The sequence below is a fragment of the Perissodus microlepis genome, chromosome 17 (genome assembly GCF_051167445.1).
Source record: "Perissodus microlepis isolate ML-2025 ecotype Zambia chromosome 17, ASM5116744v1, whole genome shotgun sequence".
Lineage (NCBI taxonomy): Eukaryota > Metazoa > Chordata > Actinopteri > Cichliformes > Cichlidae > Perissodus > Perissodus microlepis.
The window spans coordinates 34,043,142-34,065,681 of record NC_140477.1 but is presented as its reverse complement, the minus strand read 5'-3'; the positions used below and the strand labels follow the sequence as shown (position 1 = coordinate 34,065,681).

The 22,540-nt window shown below is 41.5% G+C and overlaps 1 protein-coding gene across 1 annotated transcript; it reads left to right on the top strand.

Annotated features, from left to right (window-relative positions):
• The first annotated feature begins 1,875 nt into the window (after positions 1-1,875).
• Positions 1,876-11,578, top strand: ccdc3a (coiled-coil domain containing 3a). The gene is made up of 3 exons (XM_084910890.1): positions 1,876-2,888; positions 3,610-3,787; positions 11,016-11,578. Exons 1-3 carry the CDS (start codon positions 2,482-2,484, stop codon positions 11,319-11,321), a joined length of 891 nt encoding a protein of 296 aa, XP_084767016.1. The 5' UTR covers positions 1,876-2,481; the 3' UTR covers positions 11,322-11,578.
• Positions 11,579-22,540: the final 10,962 nt, after the last annotated feature.

The window sequence follows — 22,540 nt, the reverse complement described above, 5'->3', positions numbered from 1 at the left end:
TTTCAAACAGTAAAGACTTAATTCAACGATTCATCTGAAGTTTATTTTAATAAGCAGTAGATGAATCCGCTAAACCGCAAGACAAAATCAAAGACACAAACAAAACAAACAAATCCACCTAAAAATAAATAATGTCTTTATAAAATTAAATTCATCATCAGAGGAAAACCATTATCTTGCGCTGGAATTAAATAAGGCTTAAGTACACTATATTCATTAAACTGTATTGTGTGTAGCTATTTTCACTTCTATTTATCATATTAAAACACTATAGTGATTATTTGTTCTTTCTGAAGTCCTTAGCTTTTGATATTTGTTTTTAGGGCAATCTTAATTCATTCTTCAAGAACGCTTTGCTTTTATTTTGAAAGCCACAGTTCCTATCTAAGTCGGTCTAATTTTCGACAACTCGACACCGAGTTCACTTGTGCGGAGTTTACGGACGGTTTTTATTTCCTCGTAGTGACGTCACGGGGCAGAGGACTGATCTGAGAACAAAGAGCGCCTGCGCGTAAGCAGCGCCGCCGCGGCACGGGTCCATCCGCATTTTTTACACACCGGCAAGAGGCTGACATGTGTGGGGGCGGGGCTAGACCATCAGCTGTTAGCGGGAATTCCCCCTCAGGAGTCACCTTACACTTGCAAACAGGAAAGGAAGGACTGGAGATTCCCTCTGATGTCAGCTTTGAATGATAAATGGCGACGACAGTGTAACTGATTCCGATGGGATATCTGTCAATACTGTAGCACAGAACACTCAGAGGCTACTGTAGTAAAATACAATGGAATGTCCGAGAAACACCATTTCTGCTCTTGTTTGTGCAGCTATACGTTTATATATACCGTTATACTTACTTTCCACTAGATGGCAGTCTTATTCAAGAGCAATCTACTGATGTTCATGTTCAGGTTAGTTTAAAGCAGGGGTAGGCAACTCCAGGCCTCGAGTGCCGGTGTCCTGCAGGTTTTAGATGTGTCCTTGATCCAACACAGCTTATTCAAATGGCTAAATTACCTCCTCAACATGTCTTGAAGTTCTCCAGAGGCCTGGGAATGAACTAATGATTTGATTCAGGTGTGTTGACACAGGGTGATGTCTAAAATCTGCACTTGAGGCCTGGAGTTGCCTACCCCTGGTTTAAAGCAATCAGAGATGGTCACTGTACTTACTGGAGGTTGAGCCTAGAACTGTATGGAAGACTGTTAAAGTGGTTATAGTTGAGGAACTGAAAGTGATTATTAATCTTTACTATGATGCTATGTGGGCTATTCTTAATAAAATATTTTAGGTATTGTGAAATGTAATCACATTATAGAGTCCTGGTGCATCTTTAGAGTCCCTTATATCAGGTAAAAAAAAAAAAGAAGAAGAAAAGAGAGAGAGAGAGAAAGAGAGAGAGAGAGAGAGAGAATCCCTGGAGGATTTTCACCACAGAAAGCCTATTGTCTCCCATGGGATTTCCCTTAAGTGCTTCAAAACTCCCAGTGATCCTTGTCCAGGAGCCACTGGACCCCACTGACCCACAATAGGTAGCCAAAATAAAGATTTGTACTAAAGGTCTATCAGAAAGAATGTTGGGACTCACACAACACGACACACTAAGTTCCCAGAATAGCGCTTGAATAACCTAAAAGACCCACTGTACCCCCAGTGTGTTGTAAAACAAATTCGAGGTACTCTGGAACCCAGTGGAAACTTCAGCAGCACCCCCCTTTGGACCCATTCAAATTCCTCTCAGATGCTTTGATTTATCTCCCATGGAACTTCCTCCAGCCAAACCCTGGCTCCTGTGATACCATCTCCCACCACAGTGATTGTCCCTTTATAATCACGTTTAACGCCTTCACATGCCGAGCAGAAGAAGTCGATTCCTCAAGGAAGTATTCGTTTCATAAAGCGACGCGTTTTGTGAAGAACCTGGAGTATATTTGAATTAATAATCTTTTTGATCGAAAGAGTTTTATACATCATGTGGGTTATAATATTATGTCTGAGGTCAACAGGTTCAAAACCTCAGGTTCATCACCTTTTCATCAGGCAAAATACCACTTCAACGCATCGACCACCCCTCATTGAAACTCTAAATATCAAAGCAGCGCACGAGTCCTTGAAGGCATCACCATCGCTCTGTTTAAACCTCGCCTCCTCCAAGCAGGAGAACGGACAGAGCTGCAGGTTGGAGCGGTTAGTCTTTGCACATTCATATTAATCCGACTTTATTCTTTCCAAAAGTCTTCAGACGATTGAAGCTAGCTTGAGTTTGTGTTAATGCTCAAAAACTCTGTCTGAAAAATTATTTTCATTGTGTTAGCATCATCAAGTGGTTGAGGTAAACACATGTGCATAACTTTTGCAAAATCAACCAGATTTGTTTACTTTCGGCCACTTGGCTGGGTCTCCTGGAAACACTTGGGAAAAAAGAAAGACTCATCAACGCAGACTTTAGGAGGTGCCAGATAAGATTTTGTAGGCTTTTCGGGATGTTTCCCACGACTATCCTCCTCGCAACGCTCTGCGTTTTTGCGCATCTGGACACCTTTACGCGTGGCTGCCAGCTCCCCTCGGAATGGCGGCCGCTGAGCGAGGGCTGCCGGGCGGAACTTGCGGAGATCATCTTGTATGCCCGGGTCCTGGCAATCCACCGGGAGCCGGTGGGCGTTGGAGTGGGCAGTCTGTACAACTCCTTGCCCTTCGGGTTCGGATACGGGTACGAGGGCGCAGAGGAAGGGCTGCTGTACTCTGCAGAGGTGGAGCTGCTGTGTGACCAAGCCTGGGGCAGCATGCTGGAGGTACCCTCTGGATCCAGGCTCAACCTGACCGGGCTTGGTTACCTGTCCTGTCAGTCCCACACCGTGATGGAGAACTACTCCTATTTCTTTTTCCTCAGGTGAGGTAGAAAAAACGGTCACTTTTTATTTCAGAAAATTAATTTGATATATTTTTTTGGTTCTATTTTTTTTTTTTTGCAAAAAAAATGAAACCAAACCAAACCAAAAAATAACCCATAATTAAATACTATTTCAGCTTTACCTGAATTTATCAAATCTATTATTGTTGCCACATAAATGAAAGAGCACCTTTAAATTAACACTGTTTGTATGTAAATAATCAAAGTAGTAAAACAAATGAGTAAATACCACTTTGCAGGACTGCCACTTTTGGCTTTGGCCTTCATCAAGACTTTTTATTACTGTACACCTATCAGCTATAAATTGGAGTTATTAGCAAATGATCAGTTTATCAGCCAAACAGATTATGACCTCATGATGTATTTCTGTTCTCTATTCTGGCTGTTAAAGCAGACCTACTAGTTATTTTCTTATAGTATACAATACATTGGTGGATGTTCATATTGAAAATGGCCAAAGTTTAAAATAACAAGATCAATAGATTTGCAAATAATTCCTCAGAACCAAATAGCCAGGGTTCAGAATGCTATTTCTAATACATTTCTAGCATAAATACTCATTATTTTAATTTGTGAATCATGCAAAGCTTCTCCGGTACAATCCAAGAACAAAAATATACTGGAAAGGAGCAGAGTGCATTCTTTTTAAATGCAGATTCAAATGTGCTGCTTACAGTTGTCCCCTTCATCTCCTCTGTAGGATGGATGAGAACTACAGCATCCGACCTCATGGGGTCAACTTCCAAGATGCCATCTTTGCTGACACGATTGAGAACAGACGCACGTTTTCCAGTCTGTTTCAGTTCTCCAACTGCACTCAGGGGAGCCAACCATTTCAGACTTTCAGCCCCGAGTGGGACACGCAGGAAGACAGCAGGGTAAGGCATCACTTAGTCATAGTTAGCCTGTTAAAGTGTTGTACATGAAGATGAGAAACCAAATGTCTATGATTAAACTGACCATTGCAATCTATAATAAAAAGCTTCATTATCTTCTTAGAAATGTTGGTGGGGTTTTGCTGACACTGCAAACAAACACAAAACTATCTTGTTGTCACAGAGATAACAAATAGTCCATGGGATCATCAGGGAGCAAATGTGTTTTATTAAATTTGTATTTTTATTGCCTTTTATATATCCCTAACCCCCCCCCCCCCCCCCCCCCAAAAAAAATAAATAAACAAAAAACAAAAACAAAAAACAAAACAAAACAAACCGTAGAATTAACCCCCCCCCCCCCCCCCCCCCCCCCACACACACACACACACACACAATGAATATGAGTCACAGTGAAATAAGTATTTGATCCCCAGCAACCCAGCTAGGCATCTGACTCCCATGGGTGGGATTTCAAACAACCAATTAATGACATCGATTTCAGCTTGTTATTTGTATAAAGTACACCTGTCCAAAGAATCACTTTCTTCCATTCCAACCTCTCCACCGCTGTGAGCAAGAGCAAAGAGCTGTGAGAAGATGTCATTGAAACCAAACTCAAGCTCTCTTGCTTGACCTGCCATATTTGTAGAAAAAATGCTGATTATCACCCAAAAAACACCATCCCCACAGTCATGCGTGGAAGCGGAAATCATGCATTGGTGCTGTTTTTCTGCTAACGGTACATGATGGCTTAACATATATTAAGGGAAAATGGACAGGACCATGTACCTTAAAATCTTGGATGAGAAATCTCCTTCGCTCAGACAGAACACTGAAAATGGGTCATGGATGGGTCTTCAGGCATTACAATGACCCGAAACATACTGACAAAGCTACAAAGGAGTGGCTAAACTGGCTAGGCCACTTCATGACCTTAATGTGCATCTTCGCACACTAAGGTCATGAAGTAGCCTAGCCAGTCTCCAGACCTCAGTCCTCTAGAAAATCTGTGGAAGGACTTGAAGCTTCGAGTTACTAAGCAACTGCCAAGAAATCTAAAGGGTTGTGAGAGTTTCTGTAAAGAGGAGTGGTCCAAGATTCCTCCTGAGATGTGTGCAGACCTGACCTGACCAACTACAGGAAACATCTTACTGCTGTGCTTGCCAGCAAGGGCTTCTCCACCAAGTAGTAAGTCATGGTTATCTAAGGATCAAATACTTATTTAACTCACTGACATGTAACTCAAATTTTGCAACTTTTATGTCATGTGTTTTTGTTTGATATTTTAGCTATGTTTTGAACATAGCTAAAGGTTTGAAAATTATGTCACTGTATAAATAGTAGCTAATTCCCAAAATCACAGGCCTCAGATGGCTCTAAGGGCTCCATTCCCAACAGTTTTTTTCTAGACTTGGCTATGCATGATGTCATTGAGAGTACATATAGTCAACTTTGATTGGACGCAAACACAGGAGCACCACTCACACGATTCTTCTATTTACAAGGGGCAGCCAATCAGAAGCAAGTTTGCTTAAAGAGCTGCTGACCTTAAAATGAAAGGAGCTATTAAAAAAAGAGCTTCTTAGAAGAATGAGGCTGGTCAGTCCCCTGTTTCAAATAGGCCAACTTTTTGTGGGGGTTTGCAGAAAATGTAAATAAACTCAAAACCATGTGTTACCATGGTGATAACAGATTAAGGGTCCAGACAAACAGCAGTGTGCAGGGAACTGGAACTGGAAGTGGAGCAACTAACAATATTAGGGTGTTGTAGTTTCGGTAATGTTTGAGTCAGAAACTGGCAATGAATCAACCGCTGTAGCTGAACTATGTGTACGAGCAGAGGGAGGTCTTGGTTTGTGTGTGTGGACACCTAATAATGAGCTGAGTTGTGAGTCCGTTGACAGGAATGTGGGAAAGAAAGATCAGTCAAACTACCCTCTGGCACTGCGCAGAGCTGAACACACAAATACCCACACAAAATGGATTGATTCTCAGAAGGATAACAAAAATGCCCACATGCGCCAACACAAAAGAATCAATTGTACTGTTAATAAAGTTTTAATATGTGATTGGCCCGACGTAATCACGTCCCAACCTGTTGTAGATCAAAGCAAACTGATGAGTCGAGGTCCTTCCAGGTTGCACCTCAGGCATATCGGATACTGTCCGTGCACCCCGGGGTCAAAGATCAAATAGCAGAGATCCACGACTTTGACACCACCAGCTTGAAAGCGTGTCAGTCTGCAGCTTTGATCTGTATCAGCATGAAGCAACATATCACGCTGACCTCGGACCAGAGATAGGCTGAAGCTTGTGATGAGAGCTTTGCTGCTGGGATTCAGACATTCATTATCACATCTGCTCTGACTGATCCAAGCTCGCACCTCAAACAAGACAGGACACGGCAGCTGGAGACAAATTTACGACACGTCTTTGCGTTTATTTTGAAAAGGTACAGCTGAGTGGTTGCTGAATAGTTTTTGTGACACACCAAAGAAGAGGCCCTCACTTTGGTGTTTTAATGATGATGAAGAGCACAGCAAACCTGGTGCCCTGTGGATGAAGGCAACATCACACCCTGGAAGAAAAAACATCCTTCAGGATGCTTCTTGAAGGGATAAAGATGATCAATTAAAACACAATTTATGGTGACACTTCACTCTTTGGCAAAGGGCACTTGATGTGCTCATTCGCTTCAAGTCTTCCTTCATATCATAACTGATTTTTTTTCTGTCTCAGTGTTTTGGGTGTGGGTTTTGTTTTCCTTGCATGATTTGGAAATAATGGAGATGAAAATAAGCACAATAGATCCCCTTTAAAGTCAGTGCGATTTACAGACAGTGTCTCTATTAGAATCATTTAATACATCCGGTGGACCGTGGAGCATTACGTGGATCTTTTTCATACACTTGTATCCATTTATTGCACTCGTTATCATCATCTTAACACTCTGAAGGATGTTGTGCCTCATTCCTGGCTGACTTTTTCTCTACTGCCTGCAGCATTCACAGCTGATTTACCTCTTCAGCTTTAAATAATCTCACAGCTAATTTAGCCACAGCATTATTTAAGAGCAAGAATTTAACTGTTAAAGGGCTGCAAAGTGTGGTGTTGTAGTGCCTTCTTTTCTGTTTCTGTTCTGGTTTAAACTACAGGATCTAGCCTCTGAATTAAGGGGTCATAGTTCAGGCAAAAAGGGGATAAAGGTGCTGTTATTGTAGAGGAGGATTCACGTGCTCCTCTACAATAACCTTTAGGCAAGGCAGGACAAAACAGGTGTTTTGTTTGGGAATGTATATAGAGACGTAAAAAATGGGGAAAGAAATCTCTCTTCTTTCTCTTTTTATCCTTCTTTAATCTAACAGCCAAGAACCAAGCCTATTAATACTTTTATTATCTAAAGTTCGCTTCCCTTCTTGCATCACTCTCTGTGCTTTCATCCTTCAGCTGCATTTAAAGACAAAAAAAATAAATCCCTAAAATCAGAGCTGGGAGGAGGTTTGCTTCTGATTTCAGCTTTGTGGGAACCAGATGCCCCGCCAGAAGGATAGACAGGAGACTTCCTTCACTGCACTTTTCCTGCCAAAACCTTCAATTAGCTTTTGTTCAAAGGCTCATCTTATCAGTAGTGCTCAGAGCCGCTTTTACCACAAGCCAGGTCAGACACTCCTGTGGGTCTAATACAGATATAATACATACATATCATATGAGTTCTTTGATTCTTTGATGGGTCACAAGAAGGCAGGCAGATGGCTCGAACACTTCCTAATCACTTCCATATACAGCACATGTTTTACTGTGTATGCATACAGAACTGGTTGATTGTACCCACGGTAAGGGAAGGCAGAATTTTGAACCCTCATGCAAACCCCTTTAACAAGTTTCCTGACTCTCATTAACATTTTATGTACGTGCTTACAGAGGGTTAAAAGGGAGTGCCTGTTTCACTCAAGAGTTAGACACTAAAGCTCATAAAAAATACATTATCAGACTGTGTTTTACAGAAATAAAGGAGAAAAGTGCAGAAGCAGAGGAGAAATGCCACCCTATGGAGCACCTCTTCACCACCTTTATTTCTTTTCTGCTCTCCGTCTCTTCTTTGTTCCTTTTGTCTCTTCATCACTTTTTCTTTCCATTTTCTAGCCTTCCCTTCCCCCGCATGCACAGACAATATAAAATCTGCACAAGGAGAGGAGAAACCCTGGCTTGGCTCTTTAACGCCAGCAGTGGAGCTCTAAAGCCACTAACTGTGTGTAAAGGTGTCTGGCCATGTGTGTTGTCTGTGTAATTGTGTGGACTCCTGCTGAGATTCTATATAAAGTTAGGGAGAGAAATCAAAAAGTCTGCAGAAATGAATGAGGAGTCAGGTCAAGCTGGGCGCAAACAAAAACACCTCTAAATTCTTTCAAACATGATTACAGCCTTTGGGGTTTTTTGTGTTTTCTTTTCCACTTTTGCTTCTTTTTCTTCCATATTTGACATTGTGTCTTTTTCTTTTACTCAAACAAATGAGTAAAAAAAAATCAATTTACATAAATTCCTCAAGTTTGCTCCAGAGCAAAATGTTCTAAAAGCAAGTTTAGCATTGATAGAACTGGACTGGATGGCCTGTGGTGTCACAGTGCAAAGTATTGCAGTGACATTAAACTTGCTGTCATGAGGTTTGCATGGCTGATTTAATTTCTCTGACCTTCCTACATTTGCAGCAGTTATGAGTTATAAACCCCCAAAACCTACAGCTATACATGTTAAACACAGGACAAAGTCTGAGCACCACATTTTTTTCAAATTCTTTATCCAGAGTTACCAAACACCTTCACCTGCTTCACTGTTGCAAATATGTTACAGACAGAATGTTCAGCAAATGCAACTTCACAAAAAAAACAAAACAAAAAAAATCATTATTGCGATGAAGACAGAGTCACTGACAGGTCAGATTTGCAAGACTTTTCAGTGATGACTGTGATCAGAGTAAGAACTACTTTGTTGCTTTCAGCTATTTGCAGAAGTCTTTCTTCAGAGTTTATTGCATACCTTCAGCATCAGACAGAAGCAGGGTAAGTCCATTAGTGTTTTGCAGCCTGGCTGCACTAATTACTCATGACTAAAGATCTCTAACACCGAGACGGGATCGATCAGAATCTAATGACAAACACCAGTGTGTCCTTCAGTCAAGTTAGCTCTCACACAGATTTAAAAATCTTCTGATCCGTTCATTGAAGTTTACAAAAGCTTGCATGGATGCTTTCTAATAACTACACATAAGATAATTATAAACCGAACTACCAAAATATATCCACCATGTTAAGAAATCTCTGACTTCATGTTATTTCCAGTCAGGCAATGTTTCATTATGACATCACTGTTAAGATGTGGTACCTGCACTGATGAGCCAAAATGTCAGACTGAATCAGAACAGACTGAAAGGTTTCAAGGACCTGAAGGGTCACATGTGACCCGACCTGAAGGAAACTGCAACATAGGGCGATCAGTCATTGTAGTCATTTTAGACCACAGTTGCTGTAAATGTTAATTGTTAAATAAATAGAGTTTTGAACAAACTAAGACGACATCCCCATAGTTTCTTGCCTCTCTTTACCGACTTTTGGATACTGAAGAACCTGAATGTTTCTGTGTTCTGTCTTTCTTCACTGTGGACCTTTGTGCATTCAGTTGTCGTCACATGTCCTCTGAATACTGTTTATACAGATGATGCTAAACAGCAGGCAGGTGTGACCCGGATGTTTTGACAGTTGGTGTGCGTTTGTGTGTCCGTGTGTGTGCTTGATACATCCCACTGTGAAATTTCCTAAGAGAACTGAAAAGGCAAGGCTTCAAACTGTTACAAAAAAAAAAGAATATGAATTTGACTTCAGTCTTAGTGAATAGGAACAAATGCATGAAATATTTTCTCACCCTAGTGGATTGTATCCATGCAGAGGGATTTGGTTTTATTCACATGGGTTTCTACCTTTACGCTGATAAAAAGGTAAATGGAATTTTATTGCTTGCTTGTACTACAAACAACATGATCTTGTAGTCTGTGCATACAGTGCAGTATCACCATATGGCTGGGTAACATTGTCCTCATGAGATTATCTTCATCAGTCTCAGTATGAACTATTTAAACTTTAAAATGAAGTTTAATGTAAAGGGTTTTTTTGTTTTTTTGTTTTTTGTTTTATTTGGGTGTATTGTATTGCAACACTAATTCCAAGAAAGGTAGTATGCCATATAAAATGTAAATACAAATAGACCCAAAGGTCCAACAACTGGTCTTCTCTGTTCCCAGACTTTTATGGACCATTGTTAAAAGAAGAGGGAATGCTACACCTTGTTACCAAGGTGTAGCATTCCCACCCTCCCACTAATACCATTTCTGAGGAGGCTTACACTAAGAGGCTTCTTCAGTTTGTAGTCTTTAGTCTAAGCTAAACACTAAGCTAAAGCCCCTCCAGTTTTAGCTAACAGACACAACAGTAATGTCTTCTCAGTATTTCTTTAACATAGTTTAAGACAATTTTTCAGCAATTGTTTTCCAAAACAAATGGCACTAAAACAAACTGCATTATATGCCAAAACCATACGAGTGTCCATTTTTTGCGATCCTTGGTACCACAGTACAAAACAGCAAGCTAAAAGAACAGGGGCTTGGCCTTAACCTCGACTGTGGTCATTTGAGTATGTATGCAGAGTGAGACAAATAGTGAATGTACAGTACATACCTTTAGTTCACAATATTTTTGAGTTTGTATATGTTACTTGTGATAAAGTGCGCCCATAAACAGAGGAAACCAAACCATACATTCCTACTGGGACGTCAACAGCTGTCACCTTTGTGAACCCTGTCGGTTCAGGTCAGCTTCCATCAAGAACGTGCAACATTAGGGTCCCAGAAACATCTAACATGTGACCCTTGCATAGGGATGAGAGATCAATAGTACATTTATATTACACAGGTACCCAAACACACGTGTTTTTGAAATGGGAGTAGAAGCCTATAGAAAAGTAAATAAGACTTCCTGCTTAGCATGCTAGGCTTGTTACAGGATAAACAACATGCACAGGAGAGAAAACACACACACATGACATGTAGAGCTCCCACTCTACACATCTAGCCGACGAGATAGCAGCTGGAAGTCTACAACAGTTTGTCAGACACTTAAGACAACAAGCCTTCACGTATGCTAACTAACATCACCATCTTCTCTTTCCTCCTTACCCCCAGCTGCTGTGCTCCTCGGTGCAGGCTGCACTGTTTGAGGAGGAGGAACGAGGCCGGAAGTTGCAGGAGCGGTTGGCTGCAGCGGAAAGGAGGAACCGGCAGCTGAAGGAGCGAGTTCGCAAGGTGAAGCGTTCCTTGAGGAACGCCCGCAAAGCTGCACGCAAGGCTGAGCAGCAGGCACAGGAGCTGCAACAGAGGCTAAAAGCCTCAGAGAGAATGGCGGGACATCACCTCAACACTATAACACAGAAGGAGCCTCCACTCGGGGGTTACACAAGTGCAGCGATACGTCACAGGATGCAACTTTAAATCGTATAAGTGCCACTCACCTGGACTGCAGAGTGGTTGTAGATCTGGAGAGACTGCTGGGCGGTCTCTCTGCAAGGGACGGAGAAGTGTCACTTATGAGTAAAAACACTTTAAAAGCAATACTCTTCACAGTTGTCTTGTAAATAAACTGCTATCCCTTTTCTTTCTACCTGGAACTCCTCTAATAAACTGTGGATAAGCGTGATTCCCACTTATCTGATAAAAATAAACAGTTTTCTGAATGAGAATCAAACATTTTTCTTTTCCCACTGATTCTTTCTTTGGTTGTTCAGCTCTGCTGCCTTCATGAGTGGATTAAGTGGCAGAGCTGTGCTCATCTCAAGATGTTGTCTTGCTCTGCTCTGACACTAAGAGCAGCTGTGAGCAATAGTAACAGCCACAGTGGGAGCTTATTGGGATGTGAAGGACAATTAGTTCTCTTTGCCTTTCAGCTGTTAATTAAAACACAGTTATGATTTTCACAAGGCACCACTTTTACCTCAGTGGAAAAAATCTGCACCAGGGAACTATTTAGAGATAGAGTTCAGTTTCATGCCAGAATGCCAGATAGGCAAAGTTTCACAAGCTATAGGAGGTGTCAGCTTTACAATAAAGTCTATAACAAGGATTTTGGCCTCACGGTTTCTCTGTTATAAGATCTGCATTTGCAAATGCCAAATACTGAATAGTACATTTAAAAGGATGCATGTAAATTAATAGTCAAATACAAGTTCTTTACCATTTGATCAATCAATCAATCAATCAATTAATGAAAGCCCTGCATTACACTGACATCCTGTCCAGGCTCTGGCACTATGGTAGCTGAGATAGGCTTCAGCTGATTCATGGAGGGCAATAATATATTCTCTAAATGTGGTAACAGTTACTTACATATTTTCTGATCATAATGAAAACATTAGGATCATTTTGAAGTCAGGTAAACTTTTGAAATTGGGAAAGCAATTTTAAAAACAAAGCAAAAAGTAAAGAACTACATATTTGGATACCAATTGGGTTTGAGGTCAGTCCTCATAAGATGACAGCTGATGGTTTCGAGAAGCACTTTGGCAAATAGATTTGTTCTTCACAGTGACCTGCATGCATTCAAAGCATGCTCAAAGTTCATTGATCAATACTACAAGGACTACAAATAGACTACAGAGAGAAAGCTGACATTAAAAAACAACTTACAGTCCCAAAACTTTGTGTGCATGCTGTTTTCACCTGCATAGGTATGCATACAGCACATTTTCAAAGCTGCTGCTTGAAAACAGCTCCTTGTTGCTTCTACACGCAGCTGCCAGTGATGCTGATGAGAACAATTAGACTGAAATGAAAAATTAGAGTTGACGCCCGGAAAAATGAACTAACCGACAGCTTCAGTTGTCAGTGTATCAGTTTTTATAAAAATATATGATCACGGCTGAGTGTAAGGAACAGCTCGTCCAATATCAGTAATGCGATGATGAAACAATTCTTGGATTTCTGACAGAAGGCTCATTTATTTTTAATGCAAGTTAAAGTCTGTATACACAGCTAGCTTGTGAATATTTTTGTATGAATGATTTTTCTGTATATAAAATTTTAGTTTGATGAACTTCAGAGTGGAAGTTTGAAGGAGAGAAAAAAAATCTAGGTCACTAGAGTACAAACAACAAATCCCAGCATGAGCAAGCACACACAAACGGTGTGCCAGTTAAGCTCTGCAGTGACACACAGAGAGTGTAAAGAGAGGTTAAGGGTAGAGGAGACACTGTATATGTGTGTGCGTGTCTGGTCCATCAAGTGACTGGAATGTGTTTGTGTGGGCAGCAGTGTTCTGAGCAGCAGGATCTTGCTGAAATATTCCTCTGGAGGGAGGCCATCGCATCACGAGACCTCACTGAGTGGAAGGAAAACAAATCACTAAAGCAGGACATATTGAGGGGCAAGCCGGAATGGGATGCAGACGCAGGAGAGATCTTTTTCACCAAAAGCTGATTCACTGTGTCTGTCTTGATGAAAAGCTTTGTGATGATGAGGTGAAGAATAAGGCAGGAGTTTATCACCTGCAGTGTAACGATTGATGAGATCCTGAAAAAAAAAAAAAAACAAGCTTAGAAAAGGAAAACGCTCCTTTTTTGTACATCCTGCCGAGAGACTCTTAGGTAAGATGAAGTGGCCATTTAAAGTGACCGTGGTTTGATTTCATGGGAAAGCTGTTGTTTGTGAAAAATGTTAAAATATTTGAACCATAGTAAACATTTTGCTGGAATATTGTATCCCTCCAGGAAGAAAGCATGTATCAAGAGGAAATGCTGTATCCAAATACATACAGTGGTGTGAGAAAGTGTTGCCCCCTTCCTCATTTCTGATTATTTTGTATGTTTGTCACACTTAAATGTTTTATATCATCAAACACATTTAAATATCAGCCAAAGACAACACAAGTAAACACAAAATGCAGTCAACCTTAACCCTATGTCATAGTCTGCTGTGTGTATTGTTTCAGTTCAAATCATATAGCACCAAATCACAACGGTATATTGTGAGGTAAAGACCCGACAATAAGGGAGAGAAGACCCCCAAATCAGATGAAAAACAATGAGCAAGCACTCGGCGATAGTGGGAAGGAAAAACTCCCTTTTAACAGGACAAATACTCCAGCAGAACCAGGCTCTAGAAAGAGAGGCCATCAGCTGTTTGGGATGAGCAGGAGTAATGGAAGTGAGATACAACTACACAGGAGCATAACACTAACTTTGAAACACAAAATACAACACAGAAATGAGACTGATGAAAGGAACAGAATGAATGAATGGACGGACGGACGGGCATGCACACACACCTAATTATAAACCTGAAGTCACCAGTAACTTCACAGGAGACTCAAGTAACAAGACAATTGCATCAACCCTAAAGCATCCAGAAAAGATAAGATAGCCAAGACTTGTAAACACAAGTAAATGGTAACAACTCTATTGACAGAATAGCACTTGATGTGGTTGCAGCAGAGCATTTTATTAAAACCTCGTGCCAACTCAAAGGAATGGTGGTAGAAATATTCTAGCAGTCAAAAGTGCAACTAGCAATTCTACATTTTATCAAATTGTGCTTGAAAATGATGAGAAAGTCCATCTGACTGGACTTTTGAACAAGCACAACGAAGAAGAAATGGCTCAAAAGGAAGGACAGAAGGTTACAGAATAATGATGTTAAAGGCCAGATCCAAATCTCTTTGAAATATTGTGGCAGTGGTGTTTGCTTATTCTTAAACATCTTGCAACTGAGTGGTCAGGTTTTAGCTACCAAAACTCACATACAATTAATCATTTTACAGGATTAAAAAAAAATAATAATAAAAGAATTAAATTTTAAAAAAATGTTTAAATCGTTTTACAGCACACATTTTGGCTTGTGATGAGTGGAATTAAAGTGGCGTTGTTCCCTTTAAATGTCACAGTCGACATACGTGACCTGTGCTTTCTCTGATATGTTAAAAAAAAATTGCAAAACGTTTGCTGGTTTGTAGGTGAATCCTCCCTTAGTTATGCTGCAATAAGATAAGATAAGATAAGATAACTCTTTATTGTCATTGCACAGTCATACATAGTACAGTAGTACAATGAAATTGGAAAACTGTCCTACGTCGGCACTACATATAACACAACACGACACAATATGACACATCACAACGCAACAAACAACACAACACAGTATATTAACTTAGTATAAAAAAAGAAGAATAAGTGTATGTGTATTGCACACTGTTATTATTGCACATTAATTATTATTGCACCTTGTTATAAATATAAATATTATTGTTATTGTTTTAAACATTGTTACCTCCCCCCTAAAAAAGTCCAGGGAGGTATCCAGTCAGGTCAGCTATTTGCATTGATCAGGGCTATTGCCCTGTTGTAAAAGCTGTCCTTGAGTCTATTTGTTCGGGACCTCAGCAGCCTGAACCTCCTGCCAGACGGCAGCAGCTTAAACACCCGGTGTCCTGGGTGTGTGCAGTCCCGTAGGATGCCGCGTGCCCTCTTGAGACAGCGAGTGCTGTACAGGTCCTTCAGGGAGGGAAGAGGATGTCCAATGATTTTTTGGGCCATGTTGATGACCCTCTGGAGTGCCTTTCTGTGTGCTGTGGTGCAGCTGGAGAATCACACACCGATGCAATATGTCAGCACACTTTCAATGGAGCAGCGGTAGAAGACGGTCAGCAGCTCCTTCTTCAGGTCCATTTTTCTGAGGATTCTCAGAAAGTGGAGACGCTGTTGGGCCTTCTTTAAGACCGCAGAGGTGTTAGAGCTCCATTGGAGGTCTGTGTCTATGTGCACACCCAGAAACTTGAAACTGGAGACCCTTTCCACGCACTCCCCGTTGATGCTGACAGGCTGCAGCTCGGACTTCCTCCTTCTGAAGTCAACTACCAGTTCTTTTGTCTTGGTGGTATTGAGGTCCAGGTTGTTATCTGCACACCAATCTGACAGCCTCTGAACTTCATCTCCCCCTGAGATGAGCCCCACCACGGTGGTATCATCTGCAAACTTGATGACTGTGTTGTCTGGGTGGGAACTAACACAGTCATGTGTGTACAGAGTGTACAGTAGGGGACTCAGTACACAGCCTTGTGGAGAGCCGGTGTTGAGGCTGAGGGCTGAGGAAAGATGAGGCCCCACTCTAACTCTCTGTACACGGTCTGAGAGGAAGTCTCTGATCCAGCGGCAGGTGGTGGAAGGAAGTCCAATTTCCAGCAGTTTAACTATTAGTCTGTCCGGGAGTATCGTATTGAAAGCAGAGCTAAAGTCAACAAAGAGCAGCCTGGCGTAACGGCCCTGCACTTCCAGGTGAGAGACGGTGGTGTGGAGCGTTGTAGCGATGGCATCTTCAGTTGATCTGTTAGCTCTGTATGCAAACTGGAGCGGGTCGAGTGTGGGTGGCAAGCAGGACATGATGTGACGTCGGACCAGTTTCTCGAAGCACTTCATTATAACAGGTGTTAGAGCAACTGGTCGGTAGTCGTTGAGGCTGCTAATGTTAGTACGCTTTGGCAGTGGGACAATTGTGGCTGACTTTAGGCACGGCGGGATGCAGGACTGGGACAGTGAAGTGTTGAAGATCTTAGTGAAGACCCCAGCCAGCTGGTCTGCACACTCTTTTAGGACCTTTGCGGTTACCCCATCTGGTCCGGCGGCCTTCCTGGGGTTCACTGCCCTCAGTGTGCGCCTCACCTCATATTCCTGCACTATGAGGCTTGGGCTGCTGCTGCTGTCCGATGTTTTTGCTGCTGCTGCCTCTGGTCCCTTCACCTCAAAGCGTGCGAAGAAGTGGTTCAGCTCCTCCGCAAGCTCCGCGTTACCCTCAGTCAACGTGGTATTGCCAGGTTTGTAGTTGGTTAAGTGCTGAACTCCCTGCCATACCTGTCGTAGGTGTTATGAAATGGCTGTGTGCAGGCAGGAAAAGGACCCAAAGTGCAGACTCTGGAGACAAACGTAAACTCAAATGCTGATCTCAAACAGAAGAAAACTAAGAATCCAAATATCTTACACAGGCAGACAGAATACACAGCATATATGATGGTGGATAAGGGAGATCGCAACATGGACACAAAGGCTGTATCCCAATTCAGGGTCTGCAGCCTTAAAGGCCGCATTTTAAGGCCGATTACGTCACCGCGACGCGACGAAGGCTGTCCCAATTCGAAGGCTGCTCGAAATGCGTCCTTAATTTCCCTTCGTGGCCCAATATATCCCAGAATGCATAGCGCGGCGGTGGGTGTGGATAATTTTGCCGAAAAAACGGTGGATGAGGGGCGCCCGAAGAGTAAACTTTAAGTAAGTACTGAATATCATGTCACTTATTTATGTGCAAATGTTTAATAACGAAGAACATTAAAACATTACTGTTGGCCACATGTCGGCAAAGTTATGTGACATAAGTGACGTTTGTACTAACTTGGTTTTACAGCCTTTACTTTAAAATATACGCCGTTCAATAGCTGACCTTAATCTTACAGAGAATGATCAAAGCTCATGTAGAAACAAACAAACAAATGAACGAAAGATTTTCTCCTTCATTTCTGTCAAACAAAGCTGTATGATTTAGTATCACGGTTGCTAGGCAACCTGGGCAGCGCAACGGAGGCTAGACCGTAGTGATGTGACGTTCTGTATCGAGGCTTCGAAGCTTGTGTCGAGTAATTGAGGGGGCGTTTCCGCGATGCGCGTATCGAGGCTTGCTTCATTTATGGGAGGAGCTGAAAATGATGACGTCCGAAGCCTTGCTACCCGGCTGTACCACGTGACTGGTTCATGAAGTGGTTCGAACTTTGCCGCGAGCTATGACAGATGATATAAACCCCTCAGACGTCATTCAAAAATGTGGGTGTTTGATGGAGAGTTGCGGTTAGTGAGAGTTTGGAGACAGTTTGGAGGTTTATGAGAGTGAGAAGAGAAAGTCAGGAGAGAATGGAGCCAGCTAAGAGGAGGAGGATGTCCTCCCCTGTGTGGGAACATTTTGATTTTATTCCTCCCAACAAGGTATGTAAATTTCTACAGAAGATGTATTTTCATAATACTGATGGTGCAATGCAATTTTTGTTAAGCTGTCTTCACTTTTGTACAAGGTGAAGTGTTTGCTATGTGCCAGGGAGCTGGGATATAACAACAACACCTCATCCATGCTTAGGCACTACAGGGCTTTGCATGAGAATAGGGGGAACACCGATTGTGGAGCAAGACCAGGTGAGCCATCAAATGCCATGATAATATAGCATGCAGTAATGTAACTAAAAGATATAACAATATTATACAGCTGTTATAAGTTACGTGTGTGATATTTATATTTGTGCTTTGTTTTTGTTGTCTTTCCTCAGGAGAACAATCTCAAATTGATGAAGACCTGGTTAGCATGGTGATTGAGGACTCCCAGCCATTTAGCATTGTGGAGGACAAAAGATTTAAAAGATTTGTTAAATCATTAAATCCTAGCTATGTTCTCCCCACTAAAAAGGTCATAAAAGCAGTGAAAATGTAGTTTTTACAGAATAAAATGTGGGCAGGACTGAGGCTCAAAGCCTCAGTGTGTAGCTGTCCATACCTCAACGTTACAAAAGCACCACCACTGTCCACACCCCAACCACACCTCACCTCACAGTAAATGATCATTCCATTTTAAGCATTTCCAAATGATCATTTTCCATACTGCCAGTATAAATACAGACAGTATACTGCATCACTACAATATGCATGTTTTACACACTCCTTTTGTTGTTGACATTTACAGGCTGTGTGCAAAAGGCCACACTCTTCAAATTCATGCCAACTAATATTTTTACGTCCAGTAGATGTCCTACTAGAGCAAATGAAGCTTCAAGACGCTTTGCGCTGGGGTGAACCAATTGGATGAAAAGCTTCAGGGTTTCATGAAGCTTCATCTGCCCATCACTACTAGACCGTCCCATTTCACAAGCCTCGCACTTCCAGCCTTAGCGGTCTTTAAGTACGCGGCCCTTGAGGCTGCAGCCCTTGAGGCTGCGGCCCCTGAATTGGGATACAGCCAAAGAAACACGAGGCTTAAATACACAGAGGGAGCAATCAGGGAATGAGAGACAGGAGGGAAACACAGCTGGGACAAGTCAGGGCTGACGAGACAAAGGAAGCAAAACCAGACGCATTAACATGAGACACGGACTTTCAAAGTAAAACAGGAAACATAACACAGAGACGTGTTATGTCACATGGATACAGCAACTATGGAACAGAACAGAAACCAGAAGGCACAACTCTGACAAAGAAACCAAAAGACTAGAAATGATAAATAAAGGCAAAAACCAAAGTACAATAATAATGAAAACTCTAAACCAGGGGTGTCGAACTCCAGGCCTCGAGGGCCGGTGTCCTGCAGGTGTTTGATCTCACCGTGGGTCAACACACCTGAATCAAATGATTAGTTCATTACTAGGCCTCTGGAGAACTTTAAGACATGTTGAGGAGGTCATTTAGCCATTTAAATCAGCTGTGTTGGATCAAGGACACATCTAAAACCTGCAGGAAACCGGCCCTCGAGGCCTGGAGTTCGACACCTGTGCTCTAAACTCTGGGTCAACGACCCAGGCACCCTAACAGTAGGCTGCTGGGGGATTCCCAAGATGCATTGAGTTTTTCTTCTTCAGTCACCTTTCTCACTCACTATATGTTAATAGACCTCTCTGCATTGAATCATACTTGTTATTATTATTATTATTGTTGTTATTATTATCTCTGGCTCTCTTCTACAGCATGTCTTTCATCCAGTCTTCCTTCTCTCTCCCCAACCGGTATTTAAAAGTAGAACTGGAGGCTCTCTTCTGTGGAACTCTCTGCCTCTCTTCTTTTTCTTACTTATTTTCACTCACTATGTGTTTATACACCACTCAGCATTTCCTCTCCCTCACCCTCAATAGGTCACAGCAGATGGCCGCTCCTCCCTGAGCCTGGTTCTGCCGGAGGTTTCTTCCTGTTAAAAGGGAGTTTTTCTTTGTCACTGTCGCCAAAGTGCTTGCTCATAGGGGGTCATTTGATTGTTGGGTTTTTCTATGTATGTTTTATTGTAGGGTCTACCTTACAATATAAAGCGCCTTGAGGCGATTGTTGTTGTGATTTGGTGCTATATAAATAAAATTGAATTGAATTGAATTGAATTGCTAAAGGGGAAAACTATTTTTTGAAGGCTTCTTTTAATGGCATATCTTTTTTCATCTGCAGAGTCTTTTTTTAAAGAGGGAATCAATGTTTTGTTTTGCAGTATGTCAAATCATGAGTAGGCTGTTGAGGTGGGAGTTAGGGGCTTATCTACCTCATCATGCAAGAAATTAAAATGTCCCTCTCCATGTACAACCACAATTCCACAAAAGTTGGATTGCTGTGTAAAATGTAGATAAAAAACAGGGTGCAATCTTTATCAAATCTAATAACACACATTTCATTAATGATAGAACCTAGAAAACTGACTGGTTTAAACTGACAAAGATTTTTAAAAATGAGGTCATTTTGAATTTGATGGCAGCAACATGTCTCAAAAAATTGGGACGGGCCAACAAAAATGGGAAAATGAGTGACGCTACAAAGAAAAGCTGAAGGAACAGAATTAAGGTTAAATGGTAACAGGTCAGTAACATGATTGGATATAAAAGAACATCTTAGGGAGGCAGAGTTTCTGAGAAATGAAGATGGGCTGAGATTCACCAATCTGCAAAAACTTGCAAATACAATTTGTGGAACAATTTGAGAATAATGTTCCTCAATATAAAAATGTGGAGAGAATGCTAGAAAATATCTTTACTGAAACCCAAAACCTTTTTCTATCATCGTAAAATACCTTTTAGAATCATCTCTGGTGTAACTATGGTGGTGCAATATGATTTTCAACTTTGTTTGGTTGTTAGGGGCAGTAAAAGGAAAATATATGACTTCCCCCCTGCTGTTTGCATCCAGAGCTGTCAACCCAAATGACACAGATGATCTTTGCACACAACACGCCACAATCCTGCCTCCATTTCCTGCGACAGTGCTATCTCTTCGTTTCAGATGATCTGCCTGTCATTAGCTTTATAGAATACGCACGATTTGCCGCTCAGCAAAGAACAAAACAAGCAGCGAGCCAAGAGGAGAGGAGAAAACCCTGCAGTGAGAAATGTGATGAAGAAGAGGATGCCTTACAGAGAAGTGGTGAGGAGGGGGGAGAGAAGTGCTGAATTATAGATGAGGAGAAATCAGTTTAAGAAGCACAGAGATCAGTGACTCAGAGCACAAACACACTTACAGAGCCCTAAGTGTTTTTCAAGTTAGCTTGGCAGCCAATTTCAGCGAGAAATGTCTTCAGCGTGCATGTGTAAAAATGAAGAGCAGTTTTGATTAAGCACAAATTCAGTTGGCAGCTTTCCCATTTGTATGTCTCCATGTATGAATATGTGCATATGTTGTTGTAAAGTGCTGCAAAGTGATGTAAAATACTTTGATTTTCACAATTTTCATCTCAGTGCTTTGGACTGTGTGTCAGACGGAAAACTGATTTTGAATAAGTTAGCACATTCGTTCCTCTGTATTCAGCCATGATACAAAGACAGTGGGAGGAATGTCTCCAACTGAGATGGAGGGGAAAGTAAAGGAAGTGTGACGACCTGAACCACAGGAAGCTCCAACAGGCCAAACTCTGCTAATAAAGAACTAATGTTAATACAGCTTATCTTTGATGAGCACATATAGACCTTCAGGCTGATGCCGCTCAGTGCGGTAAAGTCAACGTCGTCTTAACCACTTACTTCAGTTGATAAGAAAAAAAAGAAAAAATAAACTTTCAAAGAGAGATTTCTTTTTTCATGTTAGCTGATTAACTGTAATCCTGAATGGGTACAAAGGCTGAGAGTATCCTGCAGCTTTCATTGGTGATCTCTTTTAAGCTGTTTTTGGAACCAGTATGGAGTAAAATTTAAACATGGAAGAAAGTCAACGGTAGCTTAATCTGTGTTTCCAGGGTTCGTGGTTGTGGGGTTAGGGTGATGGGAATATCATGGGACCTTTGCAACATTGCGTTGGAATTGGACCCTGGAAACATAGGACCAAGGGACCATGGGACATGGCTCTCAAAGCATAAAACATTGGGATAGAATCCTGGTAATATAGGATAGCAGGGACACTGAGAAAGTTCTTTTAAAACAACGGATAATGGGAAGATAGAAACTTATAAACACAGAACCATGGGACCTTGGGATGTGATCCTGGGAACATACATTTTTGGAATAGGACATTAGGTACATAGAACCTCAAAAACAGAATACAATAGGGATGGGAACCTGGAAACACAGGACAATGGGCACATAGGACATTGGGGCAGAACCTTAGGAATATAGGACCTTGAAAACAATGGATACTTTGCAATGAACCGCAATGGGATCATTGTCTCATTAGATAGAAACAACTACTAGTAATGACCTCATGAATTTATTTACAAATAATTTTTTTTTTTTTTTACCATTAGACAAATAATTATTAATAATACCCTCACAGATGTAACATTTTCTACAGCTACCTTTAGTACTATTCTTTTTTTTTTAGACTCCTTTTTTTCTATTGATCCTTCTGAGTTCATTTCAGCAGAAGGACTCTGACAGTGGGCTCATCTATGTGCTTGTCCTGCTTCTCCTCAATGTAGCAGTTGATACTGTTAACCATAATATTTTATTAGAGATTACAGCATGC